Source organism: Rhinoraja longicauda, chromosome 31, assembly GCF_053455715.1.
Source record: "Rhinoraja longicauda isolate Sanriku21f chromosome 31, sRhiLon1.1, whole genome shotgun sequence".
Taxonomy (NCBI): Eukaryota; Metazoa; Chordata; class Chondrichthyes; order Rajiformes; family Arhynchobatidae; genus Rhinoraja; species Rhinoraja longicauda.
The window spans coordinates 15,648,912-15,671,009 of NC_135983.1; the positions used below are offsets into that span (position 1 = coordinate 15,648,912).

At 39.2% G+C, this 22,098-nt stretch overlaps 1 protein-coding gene across 13 annotated transcripts in view; it reads right to left on the reverse strand.

The window, feature by feature from the left end:
• Nucleotides 1-1,892: 1,892 nt before the first annotated feature.
• Nucleotides 1,893-22,098, reverse strand: part of fnbp1b (formin binding protein 1b) — a 145,784-nt gene continuing 125,578 nt past the window's right edge. For 12 of the 13 annotated variants that reach the window (XM_078426201.1, XM_078426198.1, XM_078426197.1 and 9 more), the window contains 3 exons: nucleotides 19,810-19,928; nucleotides 15,935-16,074; nucleotides 14,581-14,759 (listed from right to left, as the gene is read on the reverse strand). In XM_078426201.1, the coding sequence (XP_078282327.1) occupies nucleotides 14,581-14,759; nucleotides 15,935-16,074; nucleotides 19,810-19,928 (438 nt within the window). Of the gene's footprint in view, nucleotides 7,674-14,580; nucleotides 14,760-15,934; nucleotides 16,075-19,809; nucleotides 19,929-22,098 lie in introns of those variants that run through there. The other variant, XM_078426189.1, reaches the window with a different exon arrangement.

The window sequence follows — 22,098 nt, forward strand, 5'->3', positions numbered from 1 at the left end:
GCCTCATTCAGAATTAAATGAGCATCTTCTGCTTTAAAAAAAAAAATTCCAAAGTTTGTACGTTTGCTTTTAAGCTGATTCCTCTAGCGTAGTTTACATGTGGGGGAGAAGATTTTGCCAACACAAACACCACAGCATTAAACTGGGTAAATTGAACTTCCAAAAAGGCATATTGTACAGGGTAAAATAATCACAATTAACTCAGTGCTCAGAAACAAGGCATAACAAAAGTGCACAATTGTAATATTTTTGTAAATATAGTTATATATAAAATTAAAAAAAATATTTTGGGTTTAATTGGCTATATCTGGAGAGGTGGCAAGGAAAAAAGTTACACTATATAAAAATAGCAAATACAGTTTTCATGTCTAACCAATGCACAGCTGTAACCTTCAACTTAAACAGAAACAACTTTTTCCAGATGGTTTAAAAAAAAAAATATCGTTAACATTTTTCTCCAAAATATTCACACAATATAAGGGAATAAAACTCAGTAACGTGTAACATTCCTATTTCTGGCTCATATTGTACGGCTTACATGAATTTAAAAGTAAAAAGCAAAATAATTTCTCATGTTTTGCTGTGCGGCAGCAGAACAACTGCCTCAGACAGCTTAATCTATAAACTGATGCAAGATCCATGAACTCAAAATAACAGCAGTCATGTCTACAACATTCTGCTCAAGAGGCTCCTCAATTACCATCACAGTTTAAGAATATTACAAGGAAAACCTGGTTTACAGCAGCGCACCGTGTCCACTGAGATTTACATAATGAAATCCCATCCACTAACAATCAACCAGAATTAAACCACTTTAAATGAAAAACTATGGTTTCAAACTACAAGGTCAGGATAACTGCTGGTATTATAGTGCGTTATAAAAAGACGAGCTTGTGGCAGTTTTGTGAAAAAGTTTATTTGTAAACATGAGCTGTCAGCCAATAAAATAAAATCTCAATACTTGCCATCTTTCCTGAGTTTTTGTATCATAAGATCAATGGATGCCACTTTATTCACAATTGGAGGGTGGGGGGAGGGGTAGTAATTATTTTGGAATGAAAAGTTTTTTGTCTCTATTTGGTGAGCCGTTTGTTTAAGCTTGGCAATTGGAATTATAACTATGCAGCTGAGTTTGTATTATTGTATTATGTTCCCAATGTTATAAATGTGCCTGGCTGCTTCCTCGTCTATGTACATACTAACGTTTATAGAATGTTAAACTCCTTAGAAAAATTGAGTTTAAATTAACTGAGTGGTTACAAAACTGGACTTCTTGCAAAAGCAGCTCACTCTCAAAAACTTTTATCTTGGGGAGACACAACTTTGGACATGACACAGAAAGTGAAACAAGTACGTTTGCCACTCAAAAATGAATACTTAAACTTTGTAGATAAAAATCTTTCTTAAAATAGGAAACAAAACAAATCATGAAACTTCTATAAATGATATGTACTGTATAGTGCTAATAAGTTCTCAATTTTTGTGCATTAATTACAAATAAATACATTAGTAACCAGTCTATAAAATGTTCGAATATATGTTCATCACAGAAAATGCAATACAGTTAAAACCAGCACGAAGATTAACGAGATCAAAGTCACCTTTAATCCTTGTATAAACATCTTCATAAAGGCAATTAAAGGAAAAATATTTCATGTTAAAATCACTTTTTATGCAGTGTTGAGAAGCCAGCAGGAGAGAGTTCAACAAACTGACAAAAGGTGGCCAAAATAATTAACCACACTAAAGCAAAAGCACATCGAAGGTATCACAAAATGCTGGAGTAACGCAGCAGGTCAGGCAGCATCTCAGGAGAGAAGGAATGGGTGACGTTTTGAGTCGAGACCCTTCTTCAGGCAGTCTGAAGAAGGGTCTCGACCCGAAACGTCACCCATTCCTTCTCTCCTGAGATGCTGCCTGACCTGCTGAGTTACTCCAGCATTTTGTGATACCTTCGATTTGTTCCAGCATCTGCAGTTATTTTCCTACAAAGCAAAAGCACATAATCAACTCACAGTCACAGTCAGGTGCAAAAGACAGGGAGAACTAACTAACTTAGCAAAAGCAAACAGAGCAAGTAGCTTTGGACTGCTGAAAGACAATATGAAGTTCACTTAACTACTTTTTCCTATAGTATCTATTTGAAACTAAATTAATGATATTTGTACTGGAGCAAATTCAAGGCGGGTAGCTTTCATTTTTTAACATTATGTTTCTAGGCTGCGTAAGAGAGCAGGCAGGAGGAGTACCAACATTTTAAACAGCGCTGTCAGTAACTTTATGTGTAAACACCGTTTCAAAATTAAATCTTGTAACATCTCAAACTACAATCATTCTAAATACCAATTTCTAATATTAAACAACATTTTAAACACCCAGATGCAGTCACAAGGGCAAAATAAGAGCTGAATTCCTCATTGAGCCATGCCCTGTGCAATTATTAAATTGTACCACAGACACCTGTGAGTGGAATTCATTTTTAAATTGTGTACAGTTGTATAAATCTGTAACTCAATTGCAAAGTGTATATTTGTATGTATAGATCTTTTTTTAAAAGGTTGAAATATACAACAGAGTGAATTTAACAGTGATGTACATACACTGCTAGATGAGGATGATATTTGCTTAGGAAAGCTGGCAAGTATAGATCTTTAGATTGTGTGGTAGAAATAATATGCAAACAAGTGTGCAATGCACGACAAAAATCGATAGACAAATGAATTAAAAACATCTTGAAGCAATGTATTTTTACTTCCTTTTCAGTTTTGGCTCTCCTGTCCCAGTGTGATAAGCTCGTTCGACCATGATGCACAAAGTATCATTCTCAATAATGAATTTGAGTTGGTTCACAAGAGTTCTGAATCAGTTTCCCTGATAAGTAACAGCCACAGCATGTCTTAAGGAAATCCCACATTTTACTCCACTTTGACAGACCAGTGTGTAAAAGCCAATGACCCTGTGCAAACATGCCTCCTTGCCAGTTATTCTCACTGTTATAAAAATGCTCACAGAACTCCAAGACACACTGGGAACAATACATTAGCATGAAATTTTCAATTCAAGGAACAAATCTACAGAAAATGTTTTTTTTTTTTTTGCAATGGCACTTGAATTGAACTCTTGTTAATAAATTAACATTATATTATTTTTTAAATTATTATTTAAATCAGTACATGCGCCCGTGCACATCACTGGGGATAGGCAAAGCCCAACACCAAAAAGCAAACATCACATGTGGAGAGTTCTCTCCTCATCCAGAAACAGAAATTAAAAAACATTGCAGCTTTTTTTGATACAACAGATGCCAAAAGGAAAGTAAAATATTGAGATAGGTTTTTCTTGGTCCTTCCATGTGCATTATTTCTTTAAGTAAGTTCATTAGGTTTTATTGTTGTTTTTCCCACCCTAAGTGTTCTAAGTGCTTGGAGTTGCACATTCTATTTCTGACTATGATTTAATATTTTGCTAGGTACTGCCAACTATATTTATTTAGTACCTTTTTATTATTCTCTGCACTTGATACCAGACTGTTATGGACCCATTCTATACTTGCAAACAGTTTGCTCGAGGTTACTTCTCGTCTTCCATTGTCGAGGCAGAAGCAGTTGATGGCAACACATCTAAATACTGAAAGCCATCTCTAGGTATCTTATCAGGAGTTATAGAGCTGACCAGCACGGAAACTGACCCTTCGGCCCACCTTGATCATGCTGGCCATATTGGCAAATTGGACCAATGCCATTTGTTTGGATTTAGCTCATATCCCCCTAAATGTTTCCCATCCATATATCTGTCTAAATATCTTTTAAAAGTTATAATTGTAAGTTACAGCTGAAAATCGGGAAAACCACAAAGCAATTTTCATCTGGTCAACTAGGTTTTACAGGAGTTAAACTATGTTTATTCAAAAATAATCTTGTTACTACCAAACTCTGTAACCGTGAGGCTTTCCATCTCCAACTGTCTACATCTTCCATATCCTTTCCTATATAATGACCAAATTCTAAGAATTAGGAAAAAAAACTACATTATTGCTATTACCGGTTAAAGACTTACTCAGTTCCTATAGTAAAGAGGAGGACAAACAATAATCTGGCATCACGGTTGAAGCAAGTAAATAAAACTCTTGCAAGGAGGGAGGTAATGAAATATTGCACTATAATTATCTGTGATGAGAACAAAAGTTGAGAGGAAAGTGATGGGGAGGGTTTCCTGGGTAACTGCCACGGATTGTGAGGTGCCTCCCAATGTTCCCAGTCATTGGTCCCACCCAAAAGCTGGCTTTAGATTTCTACACATGGGTTTTTATGTCTGTTCTACCATTAGAACGAGGTCAAATGACATTTCCTGGAGGAATGGGTGGGTAGCATTGGAAGGAAAAAAATGTTTTCATTTATTATCTATTGGGACGGGACAGCTGTTGGGACATACACTGATGGCTTATCCACTCACCCTTTGCTCACTGAGTAAATAAAAGGGTGCTCCTCTTGTGATGTACATGATGCTGAGTTATCTGCAATGGCCCACATTCCCTTGTGATACAGAGGCAACGCCGTTTTAAACTTTCTTTTCTAGCTCATTAAATAAAATAAACTTATTCCACAGGGAACCAAAACTGGAGAAGTAACTTCTAAGAAACTCTATTCAATACTATAACTAAATGAACTAAAATCAATTTAACATTCTATTGGTAACAAAAATGTAAACTATAATCACTGCTTTATTTTCTAGACAAAAAGGTGCCAGTATGCATATCAATTAAAAATTAAGCTTTATCACCTTTTTATGATCAAGATATCCAACTTTGGCTACACTAACTCATAACATATTAATTGAACACTGTCTAAACAAATAAATGCTCCATTTCATTCAATTACGCTATCCATTAACTAGGCATGATTAATAAACAAACATGTCATGCTAGAGATACTGGTGCAAAACTTTGGTGAACACCGTAACAAATAAAGCACTGGCTATCGTTCTCATATTAGGTAAACCTGGGTGTTTCAAATTGACAGTCTTGGTTTCTCCAGGATATTCTTTAACAAGCCTCAACAGTCTGATACTCTGAGGCTCCAGTTTCTCCACCTCACCTCAATGCTGTGGCTGCACTGGTCGAGTACAATTAGTCACCAAGACAAAAGCACTTCATAAATGCCTCTCACAAAATAAACAATAAACCCTGATGATTACTGATTAACTAACGAACAAACACACATTTGGAAGGAGTAAGATTAAGGTTTGTGCAATGCAAAACCCAAGCTGGACTTTTGTCTTTTTAAGAAATCAATGAGGTATTTGATTTATTTTGCAACTGTTGTATTTATAATACTGACACAAAAATACAGGGTTTCAGCTGAATTTTATAAGCATGGTCTCTATTGTGAAAATGTATTTCAGAAACATTTTTAAAAATTAACTTAAAACTACAAATGAGTGTAGTTTTTTTTTCTGCAGCATAATTGGATTATTTAAAAATAAATGAATTTCTGGTTTGGGAAATTCAGAATTAACATTTTTTTGGGACCTGCACCTTAAAGCAGCTTCGCACTGCATTTCTGATCATCGACGAGAGTGATCACAAACATCAAAAATGTCTGAATAATCAGCCAGCCTTTGTTATCCAACTATGGTTGAAGGGTGACCAACACGACCAATGCTGGGCATTGTGTCCCGCTTGTCAATGTAACAATGTTTGCCAGTGGTATCAACAGGGAATTACTTTCCACAACAGTATGAAACTTTTTTTGGTTAATTTTAATATCTGCCAGAAGAAACCAGCATACATTCAACCTCCCACACATGCCTTTCCAATCTCAGTCATGCCTCATGAGGGTGATAGTTGGTAAGGCACATCCTTACAGAAATCTTAGTGCTTGGTTGCAGAAACCAGTTGGCATACATTTGAAGGCAGGCTGACCTCAGGTGGAATAATACCAGTTTTGGACTATTTGTCCACTACAACCACTTTCTCACATATCTTTCATTAGTAATTCAACTTCGATTTGCTGTGGGATAACAATGGAACTGGGATTCAATGTGACTGCTTTACCTTAAGGTGCAGTCTATGTATATTTAACCATTGAAACAGCAATACTTGGGGGGGAAAAAACATTCACCGATAATTGAGAACTGTGGACAGCATTAAATTAAAATCCCTTGCAGAAATGCAAACCAAGCACAAGACTCTTCCCTGGATCGCTCATTCCTGGCTCTGCGTGCACAGTCAATGTAAACTATTTCTTCACACTTTCACTTGGATGATGTTAAGTGTCGAAGCGATTACAAACAGCTGAAACCCCAGCAGTTTAGCAGACAGTGGTTTGTAGGCAGCTTTAGGGAGAGCAGCTACTGTTCAGCAGAAACTCCAACAAATACACAGGTGAACATGCAAGAAAATAAAACGTGTCACACGACCAGCAACTCCACTTCTTAAAGCCGACAAAATAATGATGCAGAAAATGTGACCATAACTTTCATTAAGGTGGGCACAGGCAGAGCATCAGGGCGAGCATGCAGACTGGAAAAGATGGACTGATGTTGGGCAGTGCTACAAACCGAAAATGATAATAATGATGTGATGGTGACAAAGAAATCTACCAAACACCAGATACAGGTACTGCATGACCACTCCAAGTGCTCCACTCTGTCATTCCAGTATCTACATGCTTTGACAATTAAAACGACTCCATCCACGCTAAAATTATCCTACATTTCTACTTGGCTAAATGCTCACAAGCAAATGGGACAGTAGCAAGCAAACGGGACTATGGCCTTCAACTATCTTCTTTGCATTTTAATGGGCAAAACCTCAGGAAGTTTCTCTATTTTAGCAAGTTATGTTGGCTGGAGATGTGTGGAAGAGGTAGAGAAAAATTCAAATATAAAACTTAATTAAAAACTCAGTAGAGTTGAGGATGAACGAAAATTAACTGCACTTCAGTCAAATGTTAGTTGTAATTCTTTTTACAACTCCACATAATTTTATCTTCTGGGAAGATTAACTAGTATGCGGTTTGCAATGCAAGTTCATCAAAAGTGAGGTATGAATGTATCTCTCAGGGCTTCTGAAGCCAAGATTATAAGCATTACAATTTTGACAGGACTCGCACTGCAGTGGCGTCGTTTCTCTGAACACTGAAAATGCTCTGTGGTGAATCCCAAGTGATCCCTTAACTTCTTACATAGAACAAACTAAACTAAACAAAATGAACTTACATTGTCAATCACTTCATTTTACTATCCCTCCCCGACCAAGAACTACCTGTACCTTGGCTCGAATAAAGATTTAATGAACAACATCCACCCAAACAACGGACGGATACTGTGGTGATGAAGTACATGTATTCTGTAAAGTAGATTTCAAAATTTACATTGTTTTAAAATTTTAAAAATGGGCAAAAAATTTTAGACAGAGGCATGCATCAGAAAATTGCATTTTTGACATTTACGGAGTATCCAGGTTAATTAGAGCAATAGATGGCATGCCATGAAATAAGAGCAAGCACTTGCACCTTATGATCATATAATTTTTTCATCTTGCTGGTTTTGCTTTTGATTATTAAAAACGAAACCAGTCTGGCTAGTCTTCCATTTTGAATATTAAGCTGAAGAAGGTGTCCTTGTATACCAGCTCGCCCGTGATTCATGGACCATGACACCACCTTAGGTACCTAGAGTCCAGAGAGGGAGAAAGGGACATGGGTTAGTGACATTGACAATGTTAAGGGGACAATCAGAAACCTCACAGCTGACGCAACTAGACAAGGCGCCTACAAGGAAGCATTCAAGAATGCTGATGTATTGAGCACAAGTCTTCCAGTTCTTAACCTAGTTAAAGCTTTTTGTATGGTACACCAATAAGATCAACAATTTTTAATATTGTTCGTTACAATTAGAACTTGAAGGTATAAACGAACAACATTAAAAATATTAATAACATTAAAAAAAAATATTCAAAATTTGGCCAGAGGGGAAAAAAAGAAAAATACAATAAAACTAACTCGATGAAAGGTGATCCACATTAATTACTGTCACGTAGACATTCTGAATCAGATATTCCAACAACATTTAGTGGCTTGGCTATAGGTGCCATTGACATTCAGTGTTAGATCATTAGCAAACATTTCTTTTCTGGAATAAAAACAGAAAACACTGGAAATTGTTTTCAGTGGAACACTGGAGAGGGGATCTTATAGAAACATATAAAATTCTTAAGGGGTTGGAGAGGCTAGATGCGGGAAGATTGTTCCCGATGTTGGGGGAGTCCAGAACCAGGGGTCACAGCTTAAGGATAAGGGGGAAGTCTTTTAGGACCGAGATGAGAAAACATTTCTTCACACAGAGAGTGGTGAGTCTGTGGAATTCTTTGCCACAGAAGGTAGTTGAGGTCAGTTCATTGGCTATATTTAAGAGGGAGTTAGATGTGGCCCTTTTTGCTAAAGGGATCAGGGGGTATGGAGAGAAGGCAGGTACAGGCTACTGAGCTGGATGATCAGCCATGATCATATTGAATGGCGGTGCAGACTCGAAGGGCCGAATGGCCTACTCCTGCACCTATTTTCTATGTTTCTATGAAATATACAGCAGGCCAGGGGGTATATGTGGGAATCAAGAAAGAGCTCAGTTTTTCTTCCCATTGATGCAGTCTGACCTACTGAGTATTTCCACAATTTCCTGTTTTTATTTTATATTTCCAACATTGGCAGTTTGAAAAAAATGATTTTCATATTTCTATGGAATTGAAAACACATCTACTTTTTAAGTGGGTCTTCTTATTCTCCAATTTTAGCAGTTCACAAACATATTGAAGCAACGTTAAATCATACACTGATACAGCACCATGTTCTGAATTTAAATATACAGGTGCAAATGTTCGATGACAAAGTTAAGGAGACGGCAGGTTTGAATGCAAACTGAAGATTCACCATAATTGCAGATCCAAAAGCAAAATAATAAATTTAAACCTCCTCTCCAAAATATGACAGATTCAGTGACGTCTCACAAAGCAGTCTGATTTCTGTTCCTTTGCAGAGGGCGTGAATCTCAGACCCCACTACATATGTTGTGTTGCTTACAAATTAAACAGCAGTTTGCAAAGTTTCTTGTTTTCACTGCAAATCCATGGTTTAAAGTACACTTTCTCCAGCACAAGCACAAATAGGGCATTACCACGGAAAATAAGTCATGGCCCCAAAAGACAGAGGAGATTAAAATATTATCTTTTTAATAAACATTAGAAAGCATATGAAATCAGACACTACAAACAACCACAGAAGTGGGATTAATGGGCTGTCTTCCTGCACATTTTAACTGGTTGGTTGACAGCAGCATGAGTGAATGTTTGAAGGTCCGATAGCTGATTGTTCTCTACAGAAGATGCCGTCTGGGTCTGATGGGGATGGAATTAAGATTGTTTCTAAATAAACAACAATAAACCTTTATACTTCTTTGGAAAGATTTACGACAATTTTTTTCCATTTTCACTAAATCATATCGCTATAGTTTCATATGCAATATGTAAACGTGGTAAATGTTCCTTGCCTTTTCATGCAATAATTGGAATATATACATGATACCTTAAAAAATGGCACCATTCTGACAAACTAGTAAAAAAGTTAAATCTTTTAATACACAAGAAATATGAGCAAGACCAATACACTTGACTCCTCAGGCCTGCTTTGTCACACACCAAGATCATGCCCCAACATAATGTGTAGGAAGGAATGGCAGATGCTTGTTTACACCGAAGATAAACACAAAATGGTAGAGTAACTCAGCGGGACAGGCAACATCTCTGGCTTGAAGGAATGGGTGATGTTTCGGGATGAGGTCCTTCTTCAGACCTCAACATAATGTGCCACAACACCGTTTTTCTGCCTTAGAACACGGGAACAGGCCCTTCGGCCCACAATATCTTCTTATATCTAGATTCCTTTACTATCAAGAAATCTATCACTCTCTGCTTTGAATGCAATTAATGACCAATCCTCAATGGCCTTCCAAGATAGAGAATTCCACAGATTCACCTGGCTTAGAAGACAATCCTCATTTCAGTGAATTATAATTCTAGACTCCGGAGCCAAGGGCAGTGTCTCTCCTGTTGAGCTGTCTGTATACGTACCATAAAAAGCAATTTTTACTTTCTGACCTTCGGATTGTTGCAAAAATTAAAAATGCAGCATTTTCCCATATAATTATGGAAAACATTCTAAATAAATCCCATCCCCTCCCCTCTCTGCGTTCCGCAGAGACCGTTCCCTCCGTAACTCCCTGGTCCACTCGTCCCTTCCTACCCAAACCACCCCAACCCCGGGCACTTTCCCCTGCAACCGCACGAGATGCAACACCTGTCCCTTTACCTCCCCCCTCAACTCCATCCAAGGACCCAAACAGTCTTTCCAGGTGAGACAAAGGTTCACCTGCACCTCCTCCAACCTCATCTATTGCATCCGCTGCTCTAGATGTCAACTTATTTACATCGGCGAAACCAAGCGCTGGCTCGGCGATCGCTTCGCTGAACACCTGCGCTCGGTCCGCACTAACAAAACTGATCTCCCGGTGGCCGAGCACTTTAACTCCCCCTCCCATTCCCAGTCTGACCTTTCTGTCATGGGCCTCCTCCAGTGCCATAGTGAGGCCCACCGGAAATTGGAGGAACAGCACCTCATATTTCGCCTGGGCAGTTTGCAGCCAGTTGGTATGAACGTCGACTTCTCCAACTTTAGATAGCTCCTCTGTCCCTCCCTTCCCCTCCTCCTTCCCAGATCTCACTCTATCTTCCTGTCTCCACCTATATCCTTCCTTTGTCCCGCCCCCCTGACATCAGTCTGAAGAAGGGTCTCGACCCGAAACGTCACCCATTCCTTCTCTCCCGAGATGCTGCCCGACCTGCTGAGTTACTCCAGCATTTTGTGAATAACTCAAATTTATTATATTAGATGTTTTCCCTAGAAAACACATAACATGGGTGGACATTTAGGTATATTTGAAAACTAAGCCATTTAGGGGAGAGAATCTGAAAGATTTCAGATGGTATAGGTTTAAACGACAATCTTTGATCCCAAGAACAAGATAACAGATTCTACATTCTCCAGCCACAAGAAACAGCTCCCAACATTTCAAGCCTGCTAAGAAATCTGTAAGATTACTTCTAATTCTTACAAAAGACAAAATCCATTGCCTCACAGGACAAACCCAAATCAAAATAGTGAACCTCGTCTGCAAGAATAGAAAGTGAAGTTGTGGCATTTGTCAGGAATCTTTCGCCAACAACCTCCCTAGGTACAAACAAAACTGTAAAAAAAAACACATCACAACCAGTCTGGCCCTGTGATTATACCACCATGTAGATTCAAAATAGGATTTCCTGGATATAAATAGTAAACTTTGAACAATAAGCTTTGACGCTTAGGCTTGGGGTGTGCTGACACAATTATATTTACTATATCTAACACTACATCTACAACAAAGAAGCTTAAGTATGCAAGAATAACAATATTGTAAAGATCAGGCAGCTTCCAAAGGAAGATATACAAAATTATATAATATTAACAATTTTATCAGGACCTCAGAGACTATTCAGAGATTGGGTCTCAAGGTAAAATTACACTGGTTTCCAAAATTAAACCAAGTATTATTTACTCATAAAGAACTCTACAATGCAACCTGAAAGTTAGCATTCACAAAGTACAGTTTGGCTTAATGGATATTTTCCCAATAGTGACACCATAAAGGTAAAAAACAAAGGACAGCTCACTAGAGTGTTACCAAGCTGATTGATGGTTGGTGCTCAGTTCTGCTTTGGTGATGATTCTCCAAACATGTAGGAATATAATGTGGATTTTTATTTTAAGATCTCAGAAAGGTTATTTGCTGATGAATTCTCGCTGAGAGGCCGAGCACTAATTGCTGCTTGGACGGAGTATTGTTCTGCTATAAAGAAAAGGTTCAGCAGATTTGTAGACCACGACTGGCAAAATGAAGTGTGTTCAGGGGACAATATTCATACTAATTTGTCCATGGCTCTGTGCACTTTTGATATATGGTTCATTTTTTTAGATCATCTTATGTCCTTCATTGCATTGAGGCTCTCTTGCATCATATTTGAACTATAATTATTTTTTTGTCCAGAGCCATTTCCTTCCAAAACAGACTTATAACACTTAAGGTAACGAATCAAATTGCTGTATAAAACAGCTAGCTATTGTAATGTAAAAAAAAAAATACTGGTAATTGATGGAATGTAAGAAGACATTTCTCGTTGTAGAAAGAATTTGCAGTTCAATGTTACAGAAATTTCTACATAAAGGGCTTCTGCAATTGACAGTTTGCAAGTGTTGTACACTGACTTACACAGAGGACAACTTGAACCAGTGAAGTGCATGGGAGAGAATTCCACCTCAGCTTCTTGTGCTAAATGCAATTAGATAGGTACAGTTGCGTTTCCATCAGTCACTTCAATGGAACTAAATTACAAAAGGCGAACATGCAGCAAGTACTGTATCTGCACCGTTCGCCCAAGTACCCAGAGAAGTTTTACCCTGCATTGCATGCAAAATACGTCACTCAGTCTTCTCGACATCAATCAATCTCTCTGTTCATAGATACACAGCAAACAGATGAAGAGGTGGAAAATTGAAACAACAGCAATGAAACAAATGAAAACTGGTGCGAACAGCTAATAATCAACAAACATCTTGTGTACCGAATGGACATGCTGCTATAATTAGATCAGCCCAGGCAGTCATGCAAATAATATATATTTAAAAAATTCTCTTTTTTTAAACAAAAAATTAACAAAAGTTATAAAAATGTAAAAACTGTGTAATTAGGTACCAGCAGAAATGCGAATGGACCATTATTTAAAAGATTAAATAGCATTGTTAAACAATGATATGCAATTCATTCGGTTACTTACAAAATTCTTTATACAGAGGTTTATGCTGGATGCAGTTCATTGTGGAGAAATAAAATATGTAACATGGGTGTTTCTGTACAACAATTAACCCTTCAGTGACTTAATCTGTCAAATTGGCACCCACTCAGACAATTCTTTCAGCATTGAAGAGAAAGATAGAGGGAGAGGGAGAAAGCGAGAGAGAGAGGAGAGAGAGAGAGCCATAGAGGGAGTACAGAGAAGGTTCACCAGATTGATTCCTGGGATGGCAGGACTTTCATATGAAGAAAGACTGGATAGACTCGGCTTGTACTCGCTGGAATTTAGAAGATTGAGGGGGGATCTTATAGAAACTTACAAAATTCTTAAGGGGTTGGACAGGCTAGATGCAGGAAGATTGTTCCCGATGTTGGGGAAGTCCAGAACAAGGGGTCACAGTTTAAGGATAAGGGGGAAGTCTTTTAGGACCGAGATGAGAAAGTTTTTTTTCACACAGAGTGGTGAATCTGTGGAATTCTCTGCCACAGAAGGTAGTTGAGGCCAGTTCATTGGCTATATTTAAGAGGGAGTTAGATGTGGCCCTTGTGGCTAAAGGGATCAGGGGGTATGGAGAGAAGGCAGGTACGGGATACTGAGTTGGATGATCAGCCATGATCATATTGAATGGTGGTGCAGGCTCGAAGGGCCGACTCCTGCACCTATTTTCTATGTTTCTATGGAAGGGAGAGGGGGAGGGGGAGGGGGAGGGGGAGGGGGAGGGGGAGGGGGAGAGGGAGAGGGAGAGGGAGAAAGACAGAGAAAGAGAGCGACACCACGCTCTCTCTCTCTCTCTCTCTCTCACTCCCCCTCTTTGTCTCTCTCTCCTCAGGGACAGAGAGACAGTGGGGGAGAGAGAGACAAAAAGAGAGAGAGAGCGCACGAGAAAGAAAACTTGAGAGCAAGGTCGGAGCGCGAGACAGAGAAAAAGACAAAATGAGAACAAGAAAAAATGCTTTTATATTGCATCTTTAAGGATATCCCAGAATGTTTTAAAGTCAACAAAGTACTTTTAATCATTCACTGTCATAATACTGCGTGGTGTCAGCAAAATAGCAGAAATGTATCACCTTGAAAATGACCTGTACTGTGGACAGGATTTCTCTACAATGCAGCTGCATCAACTGGATATGGGCAGAGATTCCTATGGTCATGAAACTCATTATGTACTTTAAATAAAAGTAAGCAGCCATTTAATAATATAGAAAAATGTGCATACATATCAAAGCAATGGAAGCAAGTACTTTGTGCATTAGATTTTGTGAAATGAAATATAAATTCTATGTACCATAGAAATATAAATAAGTTCTATGTACCATAGAAATATAAATAAGTTCTATGTACCATGAAGTGATTTTAGTTTGTAAGAAGACCATATTGTTTGTATGGACAGAGGCAAAGGATGTTGATTTTCAAACATAAAACACCGAACACTAAAGTCGACATCAGGATGTACCAGAACCTAACTCACCGATCACAAACTCCAATCAGCACGAGAGAGGTCTCCCCACCTGCTCTCTCGTAACATGCAAAGGTCAGTAAGTATAGTGCAAAATAAGGAATTGATATGACCAGACAGTGTATTGCACTTTGTTGCAATCACTTGTATGTGTAAAGGTCCGGTCTAACCAAGAGTTTACTTAAAACTAGATATAAGTCATTGCACCTTTAACACTTTTGTTCAAATAGACCTCCACGTAAGATGATGGAACATATCCTTCCTCGTCTTCGCTTCGTCGAACTCTTGTCCACCCATCTCCTTTATCTTCCTCTATCACACTCAGCATCTCTCCCTCTGTAATCGTTATAGTTCCTTCATTCTGACCTGAATTGAAAGCAGATTCACAAATCAGATTACACCAGACGCGACGATGAGTACAGATAGCACTAGGAAAGACAAACATTGTGTTCATTGCATAGACCAGTACAGCACAGAAACTGGCCCTTTGGCCCACAATGTCCGTGCTAAACATGATGTTGAGCTACAGTAACTTCCTCTGCCTGCACATGATCCATATCCTTCCATTCCCTGGATATCCATGTGCCTACCTGAAAGCTTAAATGCCCCTGTTGTATCTGCCTCCACCACACCTGGCAGCACTACGTTCCAGTCACCCACCACCCTTTGAGTAAAAAAGAACCTATCTCCTTTAAACTTTGCTCCTCTCACCTTAAAGCTATGCCCTCTAATCTTTGACATCTCCACCCTGGGCAAAAGGTTCACCCTGCTACATATAAACTCTCTCAATCCACAATTTGGATCCTCACTTAGGACAGGGATACAGTTTTCAAGAGAAGCTTCAGGTTAGCTGGTTTTGCTCCTTTGAGAGTCTCCTCCACAGTTATTGCTTCATCTCCAATTAACCCCTGATATCCCACTTAAAAAAAGAGGCTCAAAAAGGTCTGATGTCAATTTCTCTGCACAGTGCGACACATCTTGTTTGCAGCTTCAACCCCAATACTGTTCCTGATTATTTGTAGGGGGAAACTGTCTTCTGATTGAAAACATAGAAACAGAAGAATGCGTCCTCATCCTGCTACCCCTCGTCAGGGTTAGATTTAGGTTTATTACTGTCACGTGTACCGGGGTACAGTGAGAAGCTTTGTTTTGCATGTTATTCAAATGGGATCAGATATACTATACATCACTACAATCGAGCCAGTCTCTTTGTTCCAATCATCCCCTTCCATGGGTGGAGAGATCAACCTGTGAATTACATCCCATTGCTCGAACCAGGTTTCCGTACAATTGCAACACAAAATCTCTCCTCTTGTACTCAAAGCCTATTGCAAAGGCGGCCAACATACTCTTTATCTGAAGAAGGGTCTCAACCCTAAACGTCACCCTTTCCTTCTCTCCTGAGATGCTGCCTGACACGCTGAGTTACTCCAGCATTTTGTGTCTACATACTCTTTATCTCTCTAAAGGACATACAGCCGGTGTTGCAGGATTTCGAAGGTGTGGTTTTTGCTGCTTTATTTTCTCCATGGTCTTTATACCTTCAAAAGGATACATGGCCTTGCATGTTCCAATTGTTGTCAGCACTTCTTCATCATCAAACTCATCGTCAAACTCGTTTTGGGCTGCAACTTTTAACTGTGGGTCTTGGCTTTGTTCTTCGGTATAGCTACCATCAGGACTGCTCAAGAAAGAAAGAAATACAGTAACTATAGAAATAGTATGTCCCAAATAAACCACAGCAGATCCAGAGGCCATGGCAGCATAATAGTCAATAGAAATCATGTAGTAAAGCAATATCATATGCAGCTGCAGCTTAACAACCAGTAGAAATCACTTTGGAAACCATTAACAAAACCCTGGACTCAATTTATGATAACTAAAAACAGGGCAAGTTATAGCAGAGAAGAAGACCACTCTGCCCATCATTTCCATTGCATTCACCGATGGACTTGGATCTGATTAAACTTCCCATTCCCTGGTCTATAGTGACACAGGCTTACAGCTCTTCCAGTGGCCACTGGTTAAATGTGGTGATCGTCTCAGGCTCTAGTAATCTCTCATGCTGAAAGCTGCACACATTATGTAATACCCGACAGTCGCAATTTTGGATAAAAGGTATTGAGTCGATCTGATAGCTTTAATTCATTAATTTCCCATAATTTATAATTTGAAACTATGCACATACAGAAATTGCGAATTCACGTAAAAAATTATCAATATTCCACTTTGGGCGTCGTTGAACGGCAAATATTAAAGTTTATATTGCACTCTTGTTTGACACTCAAAATACGTTAAGAGCAGTTGGCATCTGTTTATTATTGCCACGCGTACTGAGAGAGAGTGAAAAGCTATTTCCTTCACTGTATTCTTTTCAATTGTGTTCATTTGTTACAAAGTATACTTCGACGTATGGCAGAAATTGCAAGATTGTTTCATCAATTGTTTCCATTTCAAGAAGAGATACACTGAGAGTAAACTCATTAATACTTTTAGATATTATTTGATTAAACAAAAACAGCATGGGGACACCAAAAACAGCAATCTTTTATTGATTTTACATATTGACCAATTAGTGCTTTATTTCAATTTCCAGTAAATGCAATTCTTATTTTAACAACCCCAAAACCCCGCTCCCCGCTCCGCAGTAACTATGATAGACAATAGGCAATAGGTGCAGGAGTAGGCCAATCGGCCCTTCGAGACAGCACCCAAATTCAATGTGATCATGGCTGATCATCCACAATCAGTACCCCGTTTCTGCCCTCTCCCAATAACCCCTGACTCCGCTATCATTAAGAGCTCTATCTAACTCTCTCTTGAAAGTATCCAGAGAATTGGCCTCCACTGCCTTCTGAGGCAGAGAATTCCACAGATTTACAACTCTGAGTGAAAAAGTTTTTCCTCATCTCTGTTCTAAATGGCCTATCCCTTATTAGAAACATAGAAAATAGGTGCAGGAGGAGGCCATTCGGCCCTTCGAGCCAGCACCGCCATTCATTGTGATCATGGCTGATCATCCACAATCAATAACCCGTGCCTGCCTTCTCTCCATATCCCTTGATTCCACTAGCCCCTAGAGCTCTATCTAACTCTCCCTTAAATCCATCCAGTGATTTGGCCTCCACTGCCCTCTGAGGCAGAGAATTCCACAAATTCACAACTCTCTGGGTGTTCTTAAACTGTGGCCCCTGGTTCTGGACTCCCCCAACATTGGGAACATGTTTCCTGCCTCCAGCGTGTCCAATCCCTTAATAATCTTATATGTTTCAATAAGATTCCCTCTCATCCTTCTAAATTCCATTGTATACAAGCCCAGTCGCTCCAGTCTTTCAACATACGACAGTCCAGCCATTCTGGGAATTAACCTCGTGAACCTACGCTGCACTTCTATGGACTGTGTCTTTGGATCCACTACAGGCATTGGCTTTGCACTATTATGGTTACCTAGTTTTACTGTTAATAATTCATTGTATTATTGATTATAATATATTTAACTATGTTTTATTACGGTTATGGGCCTGTTAAGCTGCAGCAAGTAAGAATTTCATTGTTCGGTTGTCGGTACATGTGACAATTAAACACGCTTGACTCACCCCTGACTAACTCTCTGCATCAACTGCAGCGCATTGAGTTGGGAATTTACAGTTACATAAACTTCTGTTAAATGAAATGACTTCATGGCGCCTTGTAAAATTAATCTGACAGCAACATCAAAAATTAAGTTCTCAGGAATAGCAGAAAGACTTAAAGAAACAATTTAATCTAAATTTTTAAACATTTCGAAAAATGGCACAGGAATTCACAATTTATAAACTGCTGGTCAAAATATATCCATCTAATTCATCAGGTCCAACATGAATTCTAATTTATTCATTCTACTCTATTTTGTCTATTTTAAAAAACAGATAGATAACTCGATGACGAGTTTCAGTAAATGGGGAATTTTTGCAAAATAATTTCAAGGGAAAGGAGTGGTAATCTACAGATAGGTTCAAATTGCCCAGATGATATTGTGGAATTTAAATTCAGTTGAAAAATCGAGAATCAATGGCCAATAATAATGATAATAATTAAATAATAATAATTAAATAATAATAATTAAATAATAATAATAATAATAATAATAATAATAATAATAATAATAATAATAATAATAATTAAATAATAATAATAATAATAATGGCTATAATGGTGAGCAAGAAAATCTTATAAATATTCAACAAATTCACAAACACCCCGAGAGAAGAATTTTAGTCATTTGTGTGCAGTGACATCATTGGTGTGATCACCGTATATTTTCCACACTACCTTCCATTTTCCCCTTTCGACACATGACACATTGGCACTGTTACCTTTAAACACAACTTAGAAAAAGCACCTGAGGATAACAAACCCCTCGGCCAAGTCACATGCAATCTTAGAAATGTCTTAAACGTGGGCAAATGGGACTAGCTGAGATGGGGCATCCCGGTCAGCGTGGACAAGTTGTGCCGAAGGGCCTGCTTCTGTGCTGTGTTACAAAAACTTCTCTATGTTACAAAAGAAAAAGTGCCAACTTGGCCAACCAAGTCCATGCCGGTTCATTGTACAGAAGTCCTGTCAGTTCCAAATCCCAGATTTTGCCGCATGGTCATGCACATTGGCTGCAGTCTGTCAGGCACACTGCAAGATTGCGTCTGTGGCAGATGGCGAGAGAGAAAAAAAACGGCCTCATTTTCACATGTCCATCTGTTCCATATGCATCAATTCATTGGTGACCATCTCAATCACCCAGAAAGATCAGTCCTGTCTCCATAATAAAGATGTTCTCAATATTACTGTGTACCACTGTGTTAAGCGGGATAGATTTTGAGTTGAGTCAGTAGCTCAAAACTGGACATTCCTGAGGCAAATTAAGGTCACCAGGATCATTGGAGTAACATTCTATGCACCCACATCTTCCACCATCATCCCCTCTTCTCCCCACCCCTTCATTGTCCCCTTCCACTCACATCCCACCCTCTGGCTTTCTATTTTACTCCTTATTTAACAGCCGTTTGTCTCCATCTCTCGCCTTTATCACTAACTCCACCCATCAGCTATTCACCCCCCCCCCTTTACCTCTATCCTATCATTTGCCAGGTTTTGTTGCACCCACCTCTCTTCCACTTTTCTTCCCCCCCCCAACCCCCACTACAATCACTGAAGAAGGGTCCTGACCCTAAACATCATCCGCCCATCTCCTCTACGATTCAGCCATAACCAGGAAGGCAGAGATCAGATTAACTCTGTGCTGTCTGATCCTTGTGTGAAGTGACCACAGATCCAATAACACACACAGTACAAAAAGGGAACAGCAATGCCTGCTGTCATCTTCAACTTCTCAACATTCAGCTCAGTCTGTGAGTCTCCGTGACCAGTAATGGTACCGTACCTCTCTCTGTCCTGTGGACAGTTGTTGACGACACTGCTCTGCGACTCGAACATTTCACTCTGCCGCCGAGTTTGATCCGACTTTGCCGGTAAGCGACCTTCCACCTCAGCAAGCCAAGCCTGAAAACAAATGAGAAATGGACGCTGAAGTACACATCACCACTTTGGCACGCTGAGTCCAGAAGTTGGGTGTAAAAACACAGAGCCGGAAGAACTCAGTAGGTCAGGCAGCATCTGCAGAGAGCATGGATAGGTGAAGTTTCAGGTTGGAACCCTTCTTCAGACTAAAAAAGAGCCTGAAAGAAGATATACTCCTCAGATGCTTACTGACTTGCTGAGTTCCACCAACACTGTGTTCTTGGCATACGTTACCAGCATCTGCAGACATTGGAAAGTTATGTTACAGTTGTAGATGACGATGGTGAGGCCACACATGGAGTATTCTGTTCAGTTTTGTTCATCCTGCTAAAGGACAGATGCCATTAAGCTGCAACAGGTGCAGAGAAGATTTATAAGGATGTTGCCCCCAGGACTCGAGGTTCTGAGCTATAGAGAGAGGTTGGGCAGGCTAAGGCTTTATTCCTTGGAGCCCACGAGACTGAGGGTAATCTCATAGAGGTGTTTAAAATCAGGAGGTGAATAGATATAATGAATGTCCACAGTCTTTTTCCCAGGGTAGTGTAAGTCAAGAACTAGAGGGCATAGGTTTAGAGGGCGTAGGCATCGGTCTAGTCAGACAGTGGGGAAAGATTTAATAGGATCCTGAGAGACAACCTTTTCACCCAGAGGTTAATGAATATATAGAATGGGCAGCCAGAGGAAATAGTTGTGGAAGATATGATAAAAACATTTGAAAACCATTTGGGCAGGTACATGGATAGGAAGGGTTTAGCAGGATATACAAGTCAAACGCGGGCAAATGGGACTAGTTTAGATGGAATGTTTTGGTCGGCCTGGATGAAATATACTGAAAAGCCTGTTTCCATGCTAAATGACTGTTTTCCAGTTAAATGCAAGAAAGATGTGTCCTCTGGCTGGGGAGGAGAGGTGAAGGAAGATCTTGATGAATGACTGAGAAAGCTGAAGTTCAAATGTTTTATGTTCTTTTAATTTCACACTTGAGCATCTTGATTGCGGTTTGTAGTCACCAGAGGGCATAATAATGCTGGATAATGGCATAAGCCAGAGATCAACTCTCCTTCATGCACCTCGCATTTCCATCTTACTGTAAACATTTATCCAACAGTTAGCATCCACAGGTATTTTGACTTTAGAGCGTGTAACAGATAAACCCACACCTGTTCTCAAACAAAATGGACATGCACTTACTCTTGTGTCGAATCACCTGTAATATCCAATGTACTGCTTTGGCCAAGACCAGCTAAATTAGCACAGAAATAGGATTAGATCAATGGCCGCCTGGTTCCTGTCACTTAGTGATACGTTGGTATCAGTTGCAAGAAATATCCGCCTCAGTCTCTGAGAAACATCACTAAAATTTCACTGGCCATTTTAACTCTGCAGAAAAAGAACTGTAAATATTTGTTTACTTTGGCTTATCATACTGACAATATGACAGTCTATTCATTATGTGGTTTATTTTCTGATGAGTTCAGCAGTAATGAACATAGTAAATTGGATGTAGTCACGGTTCAGTGTCCTCACGTAAACTAATTATCCAACCACTTAGGAGTCAAGGGATTAAAATGTTTGTTGTCTTTCATTTAATCAAAATTGTTATCAAAGCCTTAGTGCTTACAACACAATTTGTATACTTGCAGGCCTCAAATCTTGATTAAAATAAACATTCCTCTTTTGGGAAAAATAAATGCTTCCTGATATTCAACACTTTTTGTTTAATTCTAAAGCAGTCATGGTATTTCTCTTAGGGTCTAAATGTTAATTTCAATCCTGAGCAAAGATGTGTCACTATCACTAATGAGTCCACAGAAATGCCTGCGGCCTGCCTGTAGGTTGGGCATTGTGACATGCAGACGTGTGAGATTTCAAATTCCATTCCTGGTTGTGCAGCAGCAGCTAATCGGAGTCATAGTTGTAAGGAGACTGCAGAGAGTGGCAGACACCACCCAGTCCATCAGAGGTACTGACTCCCCACCATTGAAGGGATCTCTACGTGGCACTGCCTCAAAACCACAGCTAATACCCTGGTTACGTTCTCATCTCACTACTGCCATTGAGAAGAAGGTGCAAGAGACTGAAAACCATGACTCAAAATTCAAGAACAGCTTCTTCACAGCAACTATTAGGCTCTTCAACACTAAACTACAGT